The sequence below is a fragment of the Canis lupus genome, chromosome 1 (genome assembly GCF_048164855.1).
Source record: "Canis lupus baileyi chromosome 1, mCanLup2.hap1, whole genome shotgun sequence".
Classification (NCBI taxonomy): Eukaryota; Metazoa; Chordata; class Mammalia; order Carnivora; family Canidae; genus Canis; species Canis lupus.
This window is the reverse complement of record NC_132838.1, coordinates 105,646,999-105,661,811: the sequence shown is the minus strand read 5'-3', so window position 1 is coordinate 105,661,811 and position 14,813 is coordinate 105,646,999. Positions and strand designations below refer to the sequence as shown.

Genomic DNA, 14,813 nt, shown 5'->3' with positions numbered 1-14,813 from the left:
GAGTCTGCTCCAGATTCTCTCTCCCTCCCCTTCTACCAACCCCCCCCCTCACGTTTGTGTGCATACATAACTCTCTCAAAGAAAATCTTTAAGATGGGGGGATATACAATCCAATTTACAAATCCTACTTGTGGCCCAAAAAAAATTGCCATGCAGTTTTATGGCAGAATTCAATTCCCAACTTCACGCTGAGTAACTCATTCCTTTAAAAATATTTTTTAAAAAAATAAAAATATTTTTTTGAGCGTCTGCACTGTGCTAGGCACCATTGTAATCACTGGGGACACATCAAAGAATGAAACAGGCCAAGTCATGGCCTTTATAGAGCATATGGTTTAGTGAAGATGACTGAGTAAAATAAGTACATATAGAATGTTAGTTAAGTGCTATGAAGAAATAAGAAGCCTAGTACATGGGTTGTAGTAGAGGAGCTATTTTAGTACAAGTTTTCAAGGAAGGCTTTTCTGAGCACATGTAATTTGACCTAAGACCTAAATGTACTGAGGGTTACCAGCAAGCATAATACTTGTAAGCCAGGAACACTCCAGATCTGTTTCTAAGTGTTTTCTCTGGGCTTCCTGCCTCAGGATTCTCTGAGAAGTTTGTAAAAGATGCAAATTCTTGAGTCGCACCCCAGACCTCCTAAACCAGAACCTCTAATATTGGGGCCCAAGAGCCTGCATTTATAAAATGATCTTTGTGATCTATATTTAAACTTTAACATCTCTGCCCTAAATCCTGGATTAGTGCACCTTTCACCACCCCCACATTGTAACAGGATGGATTCTCAGTAGACCCTCTCTACAGTAAAGAATCAGAAATGAGTGCTCTACCAACCAGGCCCCAGGTCCCCTCCACTTCTTCAGTGAACTTATACATCCTGCCATGGCAAGGTCAGATCAGCTTATTCCTGAAACCAGACAGGCAAGGTTCCAGAATGGGCTGCCCAGCCTCCCCTAAGCTCTCTGGACCAGATGCTGAATTCACTTTTCAAAGCTTGACATCCCAGGCAAATGAGGTTTAATCCCTGAAGGGAATATAAATATAATACTCTTACTATTGGGGATCCCTGGGTGGCTCAGCAGTTTAACATGTGCCTTCAGCCCAGGGCATGGTCCTGGAGTCCTGGGATCGAGTCCCACATCGGGCTCCCTGTGTGGAGCCTGCTTCTCCCTTTGCCTGTGTCTCTGCCTCTCTTTCTCTCTGTGTCTCTCATGAATAAATAAAATCTTTAAAAAATACTATTAAGAAATTATGTGAGGGGCAGCCCCGGTGGCGCAGCGGTTTGGCGCCGCCTGCGGCCTGGGGTGTGATCCTGGAGACCCGGGATCGAGTCCCACACGTCGGGTTCCCTGCATGGAGCCTGCTTCTCCTTCTGCCTGTGTCTCTGCCTCTCTCTGTGTGTGTCTATGAATGGATAAATAAAATCTTAAAAAAAAATTATGTGAGCAATAAATTCTTAATGTATAGAAATTAGAAAACACAGGGGTGCCTGGCTGGCTCAGTTGGTAAAGTGTGGTAAAGTGTGACTCTTGATTTCAGGGTCCTGAGTTCAAGCCCCATGTTGGGCAGAGAGCCTCCTTAAAACTTAAAAAAAAATTAAAAAGTTAATTAGAAAACATATAAATCATTGAAGAATTTTTTTTAAAGATTTTATGTATTCATGAGAGACACGGAAAGAGAGAGAGGCAGAGACTCAGGCAGAGGGAGAAGCAGGCTCCACGCAGGAAGCCCGACGCGGGCCGCGGGACCCGATCCCGGTCTCCAGGATCAAACCCAGGGCTGAAGGCAGTGCTAAACCGCTGAGCCACTGGGGCTGCCCAGAGTTTAGCATTGTTAACAATATATTCTCCCCAAATTTTCAAATATATTTAAGTATATTTCATGAAAGAAAAATGAGACTAGTTTTTAATATTTACAATGCTGTGAATATCCACATCATTAAATATTCTAAAACTCAGGCACCCCGGGTGGCTCAGCGGTTTAGCGCTGCCCTTCAGCCCAGGGCCTGATCCTGGAGACCTGGGATGGAGTTCCATGTCGGGGTCCCTGCGTGGAGCCTGCTTCTCCCTCTGCCTGTGTCTCTACCTCTCTTTCTCTCTCTGTCTCTCATGAATAAAGAAATCTTTAAAAGAAATTCTAAAACTTTTCTAAAATTGACATTTTTATAATACTAAAGTAATATAGAACTATGACACAAAGATTTATAAACAATGGAGAATTGCAAAAATTGGGAATGTGAAAACTGACACTTCTATAAGTACAAACTCTGAAGTAATCCAAACTAAATGTTTATTTAACCAATCACAAATGAACAGGCAAATGTTTCTGATGTGTTCCCATAATAGGAATTATATTTATATTATCCTGCAGATTTTTTTCTTCTTGAGAATAGTTATCTTTCCTTATTTATACTGACACTTGTATATTCTTTTCAATTGCTATGTACTGTTTTGCTAAGTGAATGTTCCGTAATTTACCAAAGTATTTGTCTATCACTGTACATTTAGATTTTTTACCATTTCGTTTTTATTTTTGTTTAAATTCGATTTGCCGGGCAGCCCCGGTGGCTCAGAGGTTTAGCGCCGCCTTCAGCCCAGGGCCTGATCCTGGAGACCCGGGATCGGGTCCCGCGGCCCGCGTCGGGCTTCCTGCATGGAGCCTGCTTCTCCCTCTGCCTGTCTCTGCCTCTCTCTACGTCTCTCATGCATAAATAAAAGTCTTTAAAAAATTCGATTTGCCAACATAAAGTATAACACCCAGTGCTCATCCCATCAAGTAGGGTTTTTTTTCCGTTTTAATTACAAAGGCCAAAATGGCTAATATGAAGAAAAAATTTTAGGGACGCCTGGGCAGCTGCCTTCCGCTCAGGTCGTGATCCCGGGGTACGGGATTGAGTCCTGCACTGGGCTCTTGCCAAAAGCCTGCTTCTCTCTCTGCCTGTCTCTCATGAATAAATAAATATTTAAAAAATAAAAAAAAAATTTACTAACTTGCAATTAGAATTTCCAGGTCAAAGAGAACGAAAAATTTAAATTGACTCAGGTTGTCTTCTCAAAAGGGAGTAACTACTTAAGTCCTCTATTACTAAACCTCCCGCGCCTAAATAATAAAAATTTAAAGTGTGCTCGCTTTTAAAAATTTGGGTAAATATGCAGAGTATAATTACATTATCTCAGGCAGCCCAGGTGGCTCAGCGGTTTAGCGCCTCCTTCAGCCCAGGGCCTGATCCTGTAGTCCTGGGATCGAGTCCCATGTCAGGCTCCCTGCATGGAGTCTGCCTCTCTATCTCTCTGGGTCTCTCATGAATAAAATCTTTAAAAAATAATTACATTATCCCGTAATTTCATATTCTCCAATAACCCACAGTCATCATTTATTTTTGGAAGAAAAACACACTTGTGCCCTTCACTTCATCCCTTCCCCGTAGAGGTAGGAGCTCTTTCCGGGGGATTAGCATCTCTTTAGGAAGTTCCACTCTATCGGCTTCGCCTCTTCAGTGGCGGTCTTCCTTCTACACGACAAGGGTCTTATACACTCCACACACAACCGCCCTCTCCCTAAACCTAAGACGTTAAGCAGCCGTTGCCCGCCCTGTGACGTCTCAGCTTCCACAGAAGTCGGCCGCGGCCTGAAGCCCTCCCAGCCGTACGGACACCTGCCATCCTCTAAGATGGCCGCGCCCTCGGTGCTCCAGCCTTAACGCCTGCGCTGGGCAGGGCACAAAGGGCGCCGCCATCTTTCTTCCCTCGGCCGATAAACGTGCCTGGTGGCTTTGATAGACACCAACTTCTGAAGTCTTACCCAGTTAGCATAGCTTTATTGGTCATCTCTCGCAGCGAGGAGGTAAAAACACTAGCGGGGCCAGTAATGATTTCGATTTCACTACAAAGCCGCTATAGCCCCCACCTTCAGAAACGCCGGGGTGGGCGTGGCCTCTACGTCATAGAGCAGGGCCCGCCATCCGAGTTCCAAAATCCCGCAGCGCGCCAAGGGCCTCGCGGGATTCGCTGGTCTCGGTGGATCCGAGTCCCTAGGTGCTGCGAGGAAGCGCATCCGGACAGGAAGTGGCTATGGACGTTGGGGGCTTTTCGTCGCTGCGTTCAGCCTCTGTGGAGGTTCGGGTTCAGGTGAGTCAGGTTCCGGGCTTGGTTCTCGGCCTGTGGGGTCCGTGAAACGGGAGCGTGTGTGAAGGACCGCAGTTGGGATTTATTTGGATTCAATCATTAAGGAATCCGGGGAGCGTGATGGGGCCTTTGGGAGTCAGTGATGAAAAGTCTGAAGACATCGCGACTGAGAGGCCCACTTTGTTAGGGTTTGAAGTCCACGTGGGTCGCTCTGCCCCTGGGACTTGGTGGTTGAGAAGTGGGGTGGAAAGTATATGCGTGAATTTGCCCAGCTTCCGTGTGTTAGAGGAGCCTAGGTTGGAGATGTCCCTATTGGTTTCTTCAGCCTGTTGTGGGTATGGCACTTTTAATACAGGACTCACCCTAAGAGGCTCCTGGTGGGCGCTCTCCGTGTTCGAGGAGATCCAGGGCCCCTGGAGAATCGGAGGGTTCAGGCTTAAGCCTTGAATGCTGGAAACAGACCTGAGGCTGCATTTTCTCCAGTTAATCCAAACCCAGTTCTCTCCTTCAAGTCCATCATTACGGACCTTCCTGAAAACTTTGTCTCCCAACATCTCTCTTCGCATTGTCCCCACAAAATCAAGTGTGTTCTGAGTGAGCTAGTGACACAATGACTCTTTTTTTTTTTTTTTAAGATTTTATTTACTTATTCATGGGAGACAGAGAAAGAGAGAGGCAGAGACACAGGCAGAGGGAGACGGAGGCTCCTCGCAGGGATCACGCCCTGAGCCGAAGGCGAACGTCCAACTGCTGAGCCACCCAGGCGTCCGGACATATTTACTCTTAAAAGATGTAGCTTTTGTTCTTCTTGCCTCAAATTAATTATAGTCATGGATATTTTCTTTTAGGGTCATTCTAAGTAAAAGCATCTCCTCTACCCTATATTCTGTTCCATAGTGAGAACCTTTCCCCCCCACCCCTCACATTTAGGAGCATCTGTATATCTGTATAAGCATAAGGAAAATTGATTGTATCATGTCCTTTCATATCCTCAACGTATTTGCATAGAAGATGATACTTATACAGTTTTAATCATTGCAGTAATACCAACACAGGTTGGTGAGCCATTGCCATGGTGTCTGAATCAAAAAAATTTTTTAAAGATTTTATTTATTCATGAGAAACACAGGGAAGAGGCAAAGACATAGGCAGAGGAGGGGAGCCTGATAAGGGACTTGATCCCAGGACCCTGAGCCAAAGGCAGACACTCAACCACTGAGCCACCCAGGCATTCCTGAATCAAACATATTAATATAAGTGGTAATGACGTGAAATATTCAAAAGTATTGTTACAGTTTTAGTAGTTTTATGGAGGTTTAATTTACATACCATAAAATTGACTAAGTATTTGCAGTTCAGTGAATTTCTAGAGTTGTGCAACCATGAGCAAATCCAATTTCAAGACACTCCAATTTTAAAACATTGCCATCACCTGGAAAAGTTTTTCTTTTTCTTTTTAATTTTAAAGATTTTATTTATTTATTCATGAGAAATAAAGGAGAGGCAGAGACACAGGCAGAGGAAGAAGCAGGCTCCTTGCAGGGAGCTGCACGCAGGACTCCATCCCAGAACCCCGGGATCACACCCTGAACCAAAGACAGACGCTCAACCTAGGCTGAGCCACCCAGACGTCCCTGTTTTCTTGGTCCTCTGTACACTGAGTCTCCACTCCTACCCCCAGCCACACACAACCACTGATCATCTCCTAGGGTCTGTTAATTTGCAACTTCTAGACATTTCATATAAACAGAATCATATATGTAGTCTTTTATTGCCTTTTTTCATTAGCATTGTATTTTGGTGTACGTTATAATTATCACTAGATTTTCCCTTTTTTTTGCAATTAATTTATTGAGGTAAAATTGACATACAATAAGCTACAGATATTTAAACCATACCATTTGGGGATCCCTGGGTGGCTCTGCGGTTTGGCGCCTGCCTTTGGCCCAGGGCGCGATCCTGGAGTCTCCGGTCTCTGCCTCTCTTTCTCTCTCTCTGTGTCTATCATCAATCAATCAATCTTAAAAAAAAAAAATAAACCATACCATTTGGTAAATTTGTTATATATACTCAGGATAGTGTCCCCACATCATGAAGATCATGAACATACCCCTCACAGCCAAATTTTCTGTGTTCCTTTTTAATCCATCCCTCTCATATTTCCCCTTCCCTCCCAAGTAACTGCTGATCTATTTCTCACTACTGTAGGCTAGTTTATATTTTTTAAAGTTTTATTGAAATGGACTACAGGATGTACTTGTTTTTATTATGATTTGATTTATTCAGCATGAGTATTTTGAGATAACATTCTTCTTTTTTAAGATTTTATTTATTTACTCATGAGAAACGCAGAGAGAGAGAGAGAGAGAGAGAGAGAGAGAGGGGGGCAGAGACACAGGCAGAGGGAGAAGCAGGCTCCACTCAGGGAGCCCGACGCGGGACTCGATCCTGGAACTCCGGGATCACGCCCTGGGCTGAAGGCCACGCTAAACCGCCGAGCCACCCGGGTTTCCCTTGAGATAACATTCTTGTGTGTATCAGTAGTTCCTTTTTCCCCCTTATTTCTGAATGATCCATTGGATGTATATAATGCCTTTTGTTTAGCTAAACTTGTTACTTTTCTGTTTGTTTTCTGTGTACAAGATTATGTTGTTTTAGCAAGTATAGCTGTATTCTGCATTTCTAATCCGGATGCCTTTAAGTTTTAGTTATTTAATGATTTGTTACCTATTATTGAATTGATTAGAACCTGTATTATAATAATGGAAGAAGGGGTGATCGCAGCCACTTTTGCCTTTTTTTTTTTTTTTTTTTAAGATTTTATCCATTTATTCGTGAGAGACATGGAGGCAAAGACACAGGCAGAGAGAGAATCAGGCTCCCTGCAGGGGACTTAATCATGACCTGAGCCAAAGGCAGACACTCAACCACTGAGCCACCCAGGTGCCCCTTTTGCCTTGTTCTTAATTCTAGGAGAAAAATATTCAGAATTCTATCATTAAGTCTGATACTAGTTTTGGTTTTTTGTGGATGCCCTGTATCAGTTTGAATAAGATCCCTCTGTTCTTAGTTTTTCAAGAGTTTTAATCATGAATGGTGATGTGACATGTGGTTACATACTTTTTCTATATCTCTTCAGAACATGTGGGTTTTATACTTTATTATATTAATTTGGAGTGTTATATTTATTTATTTTCACATGATAAAACCAAACTGGCATTCCTGGGATAAATCCCCCTTAGTCATTGTAATTCCTTTTTATATTATCCTAGATTTGTTCTGCTAATTTTTCTTTTTTTCTTTAAAAAAAATCCGTTCGATGAAGAGCACCTGGGTGGCTCAGTCAATTAAGCGTCTTCCTTCAGCTCAGGTCATGATCCCAGAGTCCTGGGATTGAGCCCTTCATGGGCTCCTGCTCAGCGGGGAGTCTGCTTCTCCCTCTGCTCCTCATCTCGCTCATGCTCTCGCTGTCTCTCTCTGTCTCGCTCTCTCAAATAAAATCTTTTTTTTTTTTTAATAAATTCTTATTCATTGACAAACAGTTCAGTATTGGTTTCAGGAATGGAGTTCAGTGATTCATCCTTTACATATAACAGCCAGTGCTCATTATAACAAATGCCCCCTTAATACTCATCACCTGTCTATCCCATTCCCCACCCACCTCCCTCCATCAACTCTTAGTTCTGACATGATTTGTTTCCTTCTCTCCTTTTTTCCCCCCCTCATATATTCTTCCATTTTGTTTCTTAAATTCCACATGAGTGAAATCATACTTGTCTTTCTCTGATTGGCTTACACCGCTTATTGTTTTAGTAATATGTAACAGTTTTTCATCTATATTCCTGAAAGAGAATTTAGAAAAAGAAAATTACGCCTTTGTCTGGCTTTGATGTTTTGGTGATAGTGACACCATGGAATGAATACATCTGGGCGTAGGCTTTTCTTTGTGAGACAGTTTTTTTTTTTTTTTAAAAGTAGGCTCCATGCCCAGCACAGAGCCCAATATGGGGCTTGATCTCATGACCCTGAGGTTAAGACCTAAGGTGAAATCAAGAGTCAGTCACTTAACTGACTGAGCCACCCAGGCGCCCCTGTGAGACAGTTTTTAATTACTAATTCAATTTTTTTTTAGAAGTGTCTTTTCTTTCTTTTCTATCTTTCTTTCTTTTCTTTTTTCTTTCTTTTCTTTTTTCTTTCTTTCTTTCTTTTCTTTTTTTTCTTTCTTTTCTTTCTTTCTCTCTCTCCCTCCCTCCCTCCCTCCCTCCCTCCCTTCTTTCCTTCCTTCCTTCCTTCCTTCCTTCCTTCCTTCCTTCCTTCCTTCCTTCTCTTTCTTTTCTTTTTTTTTCTTTCTTTCTTCCTGACACAGAGAGAGGCAGAGACATAGGCAGAGGGAGATGCAGGCTCCATGCAGAAAGCCAGATGCAGGGGATCCCTGGGTGGTGCAGCGGTTTGGCGCCTGCCTTTGGCCCAGGGTGCGATCCTGGAGACCCGGGATCGAATCCCATGTTGGGCTCCCGGTGCATGGAGCCTGCTTCTCCCTCTGCCTGTGTCTCTGCCTCTCTCTCTCTGTGACTATCATAAATAAATAAATAAAAATTAAAAAAAAAAAAAAAGAAAGAAAGCCAGATGCAGGACTTGATTCCAGGACTCTAGGATCACGCCCTGAGCTGAAGGCAGATGCTCAACCGCTGGGCCACCCAGGCATCCCTAGGACTGTTTTTCTGTCACTTTTGTTATTTGACTCTTTCCAGGCATTTGTCCATTTCATCTAAATTATTATTAATTTATTTTTACATTTTTGTTTTTAATCCATGGTTACTCAGAAACATGCTAATTTCCAAATGTTTATATATTTCCTGAATTCATTCTAAAGTGAGTATCTAATTCAGTTCTATTATAGTTGGAAAAAATATTTGAAATGTATTGACATTTGTTTTATATCTGATATTATCTTTTCTGGAGGATGTTTCATGTACCTTTGAAGACAATGTATATTTTGTTGCTGTTGAGTGTGGCATCAAATAATTGTTGGCTGATTGTGGTGTTCAAGTCTTAAATATATCTGCTGGTTTTCTGTTTTTGTTTTTTTGTTTTTTTTTTAAGTTATTGACAGTGGGATTTTGAAGTTTTCTATTTCTATCTTCAGTTCTGTCAGTTTTTGTGTCTTGTGATTCTGCTATTAGGTGTATATAGATTTATAATTTATAGCTTCCTCATTTATATACTTTTTTTTATCTTATTACCAACCAGAGAAAATTCACATAAGCCTTGGCGCTAGAGTTTTTATTAGAGTTAATGTACACACACATGACTGCCTGTATGGCTGACTTTAGTCTCCTCCAGCCCCTCCAGAGGCATGGCTGATACCACCTAGTCCAAGGCCCTTCACCATAAACCACTTTATTAGAATAGACTACCTGACTGTCTTGCATGGCCCAAGACTCCCAGGTGAGCATAGACACTCTTAATTAGGCAGGATATTCCGTGGACTTAGAAGTTTCCTCCTTGGAACTAAGGGCAAAAGCTAAACCTCTGTTGGGCAAGGTTAATCATTTAGTGCACAAAGTGGGATAAGACTGTCCTTATGGTTTGCTTTGTTCATTAGTCTTCACATTGAAGTGTGTGTACCCATGGAGTGTATAAAAACTTTCAAAGCAATTCATGAGGACACATGCTTTTTAAAGACACAATGTCCAGATCTTTGGAACCTTCCGTATGTCCTAAATGGATGTGCCTTATTAGCCATCTGCCTCTGAGGCATCATGCTCTGCTGCTTTTGCTTTTCTACCATCTATCTATCTATCTATCTATCTATCTATCTATCTATCTATCTATCTATCTATTTAAGATTGACTTATTTATTCATGAGAGATAGAGAGAGAGAGAGGCAGAGACACAGGCAAAGGGAGAAGCAGGCTCTATGCAGGGAGCCCCACGTGGGACTCCATCCTGGATCCCGGGATCACACCCTGAGCTAAAGCCAGATGCTCAACCGCTGGGCCACCCAGGTTCCCCCCCTCCTCCCCTTTAATAGCCATGCCACTTCTACGTCACAGACGAAAGCCATACCTTTCACACATTTAGAACCCTGCCTTATTGCCCCAAGTGTGGAAGCTTTGGGGGCACCAAATAAAGGAATAGTTGGAAATACTGAGGTTCATTAAGGTAAGTGCATAGCAGCAGTGAAACACCTGGGCCAAGAGGGAATGTACACTCAAAGTCACTTGCTTTTTAGCCCGCAGGTTCCAGGTCTCCAAGAGCAAGAGTGATCGAGTGAAGGAATGAGGGAAGAAAGAAGTACTAGGACTTGGAAATCATTGCTTCTAGGGACAACTTCAAGTGGACACCAAGATTTCTGACTTCAAGAACTTTGTGGCAGATGCAGAAGAGACAAGAAACAGAATCCATGTCACTGTTTCATGAGCACAGAAGATGATCAAAGCCCAGGTGATTTTCATTTGTGTGCACTTTTCCTGCGTTTTCTGACAGCTTGTGGTAACCTGAAACAAATCAGTTCAACACTTTTGTATGAATTGAAATAATTGGATTTAGGGAGAAATTAAATTAGATTCTAGATTCAAAAGCAAGGCAAAGTGAAATCAGGAATATATTACTCATAGCAGTCATCCTGAAGGACTAACATTGATTGGGACACAGTGTGTGACTGTGGTACATCCTGGAGGTTATGTTACCTGTCACTTTGTGTCTGATATCTCTAACAAACATCACAACCAGAGAGACATGAAAAGCTATGTGATATGCACTGGCTCTGGGAGGAAGGCAGACCAGTTTCTTGGAGGATTCAGTAATTTATACCACTTAGGTCTCAGGAAATTTCTTTGGTGGATTTTCTCAGGATTGTGAGATTGAGCCCCATGTCAGACTCTGTACTGTGTGGATCCTGCTTAAGATTCTCTCTCCCGGATAGCCCTGGTGGCTCAGCGGTTTAGTGCTGCCTTCAGCCCAGGGTGTGATCCTGGAGACCCGGGATCGAGTCCCACGTCTGGCTCCCTGCATGGAGCCTGCTTGTCCCTCTGAGTGTGTCTCTGCTTCTGTGTGTCTCTCATGAATGAATAAAGAAATAAAATCTTTAAAAATAATAATAACAAATAAAACAAAATTTAAAAAAATATTCTCTCTCCCTCTCCTTCTGCCTGCACTGGGTCCCTGGACCCTGGTTCACTTTCTGTCAAAAGAAAAGTCCATGAGTTCATAGTCATACTCAACAAACAAATATTTTTGTTATTACAAACCATAAGAATGAACTGCCTGGTTAATGGCTCTTTCTTTTCTTTTTTTCCCCTTTTTCTTTTTTCAAGATTTTATTTATTTGACAGAGAGAGAGACACAGAGAGCACAAGTGGAGGCAAATGGCAGAGGGAAAAGGAAAAACAGACTCCCCGCTGAATAGGGAGCCTGATGTGGAGCTTGATCCCAGGATTGAAGCCAGACTCTTAACTGCCTGAGCTACCCATGTGCCCCATTAATGTTTTTTTCTAAAATTGTATGTGTTTGTTCAGAGTGGCGACAGAGAAATCGGTTATGGGGTCTAGTCACATTTCACATTCTAATGTGCCAACTCATGGTTTTAAACATGTTTACAAATGTTGGTTTTGGAGTCTGGGTGACTGCACACTTCATTTAGCCATCATACCCCTGAGTTTTCTCATGTGTAGAACGGGGTTAATGACGGTGGCACTCACATCATAAAGTAGGGTCTAAAATGCATTACTCTAGGCAAAGCATCTAGAAGACAGTCTGGTTGATAGAAAGTGTTATATAAGAACATCTAGTGCCCACAGCTTCCCAACACTTGTTATTATATTATCAAATTGCATATTTTCAGAGTCTGTATGAGCCAATATTCTTTTGCCTTTTTTTATTTTGCATTTTCCCAATCACTTGTGAGGTTCAGATTCTTGTCCCTTTGTTGCTTTTTTGGATTATTTTCTTCTGTGATATGCCGTCCTCCTTCTTGGCTCATTTAAAAAAATTTTTTTTGTCTTATTTGTAATTGCTGATCTTATGGTATATTGGTCTTTTATTTTTAAAATTTTTTATCTTATTTTAAGATTTTTATTTATTTATTCATGAGAGCCAGAGAGGCAGAGACATAGGTAGAGGGAGAAGCAGGCTCCCTGGGAGCCTGATGCGGAACTCGATCCCAGGACCTGAGCCAAAGGCTCTCAACCACTGAGCCACCCAGGTGCCCCATATTGATCTTTTTTGTGTTGCAGATATTTTTCTAGAATCTTATCTTTTAGCTTTTCTTCTTAATATATTTTTCCATGCAAATGTTTTATTTTTGATTCAAATTAAAATTTGTTAGTCTTTTTCTTTATGGCTTTTTACTTGAACCATAAATATTCCATATTTTCTTCTTTCTTAAGTTCTTTCTTTAAAAGTTTATGTCCTATATTTATTGATGTTGTAGAATAATAACACATATATGCCTATATCTATATAATAACATAGGTGCCTGAAAAATTACTCCAAAACTTAACAACTTCAAACAAGATATATTTTTTATCTCACACTTTCTGTGGGTCAGTAATTTCAGCATGACAGTATGTATTGATTTTATTGACAACACTTCTAACACCAAATGAGGTTTTTTCCTCCTGATACCAAGTATGTGATCTCTTCCAATACCACTTTTCCAGCCCTCTGATACTGACTACCTGCAGTTAGCATCAGATTACACAGGTTTAAGGGTACAGACCTGCAAGAATGCCCCCACTTCAGATACCAATCTCAAGGCTTGGTCTCCTGTACTGATGGGCTCTAAGTCATGGTTTCTGTGGTCCTTTTCTCAGGACAGAGTATGGGAATATGCCACTTTTCTAGCAGCTGGATATGCTCACCAACTTAGAAGCTTGCCGAACCTGTGGTTTTGGGGGTTTTATGGAGGTTTCATTTCTTAGGCATGATTGACTAACTCGTTTACTGTTGAGTGACTGAATTTAGGAAGTGGGGCTAAGTTCCAATCTTGTAATCACATTGTTTGTTTCTCTGGCAACCAGCCCCTATTCTGTAGTTGTATGGGGGCCTGGGCTAACAGTCATCTCATTAGCACACAAACAACTCATCACTGTGGAGATCCTAAGATTTTCGAAGTTCTTTGTACTAGGAACTGGGACCAAAAACCAAATATATATCTTTTGTCATATCACTACTGGGTACTTGGTTTCACAGTCTCTCATACTATAATCAAGACTATAATCAAGTTGTAAGTCAGGGTGGCATCTGATTTGGAGGCTCGAGTGGGGAAGGATGCACTTCTAAGCTCACTTACTGAGTTGTTCACAGGATTCATTTCTAGAAGGGCTGATCAGATGAGATCTTCATCTGATGAGTTCCTACCTGTCTGCTCATGTAAGATTCTTACTTATTAGTTTCTTGCTACATGGGCTTTCTCATCATGCCACTTGTTTTATCAGAGTCGTCAGAGGATGGATTCTGTTAGCAAGGTGTAGTCAGATGTAGTATAATTGTAAAAGTGCAGTGTAGTCACTTTTGCTGTATTTTCTTTAGAAACAATTCCTGAGGCCAGGCCATGCTCAAGGGCAGGGCACTTGATAAAGGGACATGAATACCTGGTGTGTAATAAGGAATTTGGCTGACCTTTGTCTCTGATTCCTGAGAGGTACCTTTAAACCCTTGGAATTACCTGTGTGACAGGAGTGTCTTTGTTTTTCATCATGGGCCACGGGGACTACACTTTATGCTAATGAGTTGATTCATGTAGGCCCTGAATACTTTGTGCAAATGAGGTATCTCAAGATGGGACTATCCATGTGAGAAAGACCAACCATGTGATTAGAGGGTTGTGGCTTTGAACAGGTGACCTTGAGGAAGGGTAAGGATTTGGAGATTGAGTTCAGCAATGTGGTCTGTGTTTCAGTAAATCATGTGTAAATAATGAAGCCTCAATATAAACTCTGGACACTGAGAATTTGGTGAGCATCCTTGGTTTGTAGTATTCTTGAGTATTGTCAACGTTGTGGCTGGGAGTAGATGCTGTTCACAGTTCACAAGAAGTCATGTGTTTTAGTACCAAATGTGTTTCATGGCTGGCCATTTTGGCACAAAAAATCAGGACTTTCAAGATAATATTGCATTCTTTTCTGAATTCTGTTGTTTCTGTGGTGGTTGATCTGGCTTTTTGTTTCTAGATGCTTTTATAGTTTCTCTTTGCATTTAGTATATTATAGTTTTAGTCTAATGTGTTGAGGTGTATAGTTGTGAGTTTTTCAGCTTTGGGGTCTTTAGATACTGTTTCTCCATTACTCTCTTTATCTTTTTGAGAAACTATAAGCAGGTATACATTAGATCTTTTTAACACTATATGTTTATTAACCTCTTCCTTAGGTTTTCCTTCTATGCTGCATTTTTTTTTTTTTAATTTAGTCCTGAGAGAGAGAGAGAGAGAGAGGCAGAGACACAGGCAGAGGGAGAAGCAGGTTCTATGCAGCGAGTCTGATGTGGGACTCAATCTCGGGTCTCCAGGATCAGGCCCTGGGCTGAAGGTGGCGCTAAGCTGCTGAGCCACCAGGGCTGGCCCAATGCTGCATTTTTTAGAATTCCTTCAGTTATATTCCAGTTCACTACAGTGTATTTTAATCTGCTGTTTTCCTGTCCACCAGTATATGTATAGATATATATGTTTGACAATTAGAAGTTTTT

At 41.7% G+C, this 14,813-nt stretch overlaps 1 protein-coding gene across 1 annotated transcript in view; it reads left to right on the top strand.

The window, feature by feature from the left end:
• The first annotated feature begins 3,964 nt into the window (after positions 1-3,964).
• Positions 3,965-14,813, top strand: part of LOC140608563 (uncharacterized) — a 53,374-nt gene continuing 42,525 nt past the window's right edge. The window contains exons 1-2 of the mRNA XM_072783317.1: positions 3,965-4,130; positions 10,363-10,574. Of these exons, the coding sequence (XP_072639418.1) occupies positions 10,560-10,574 (15 nt within the window). The 5' untranslated portion in view covers positions 3,965-4,130; positions 10,363-10,559. The remainder of the gene's footprint in view (positions 4,131-10,362; positions 10,575-14,813) is intronic.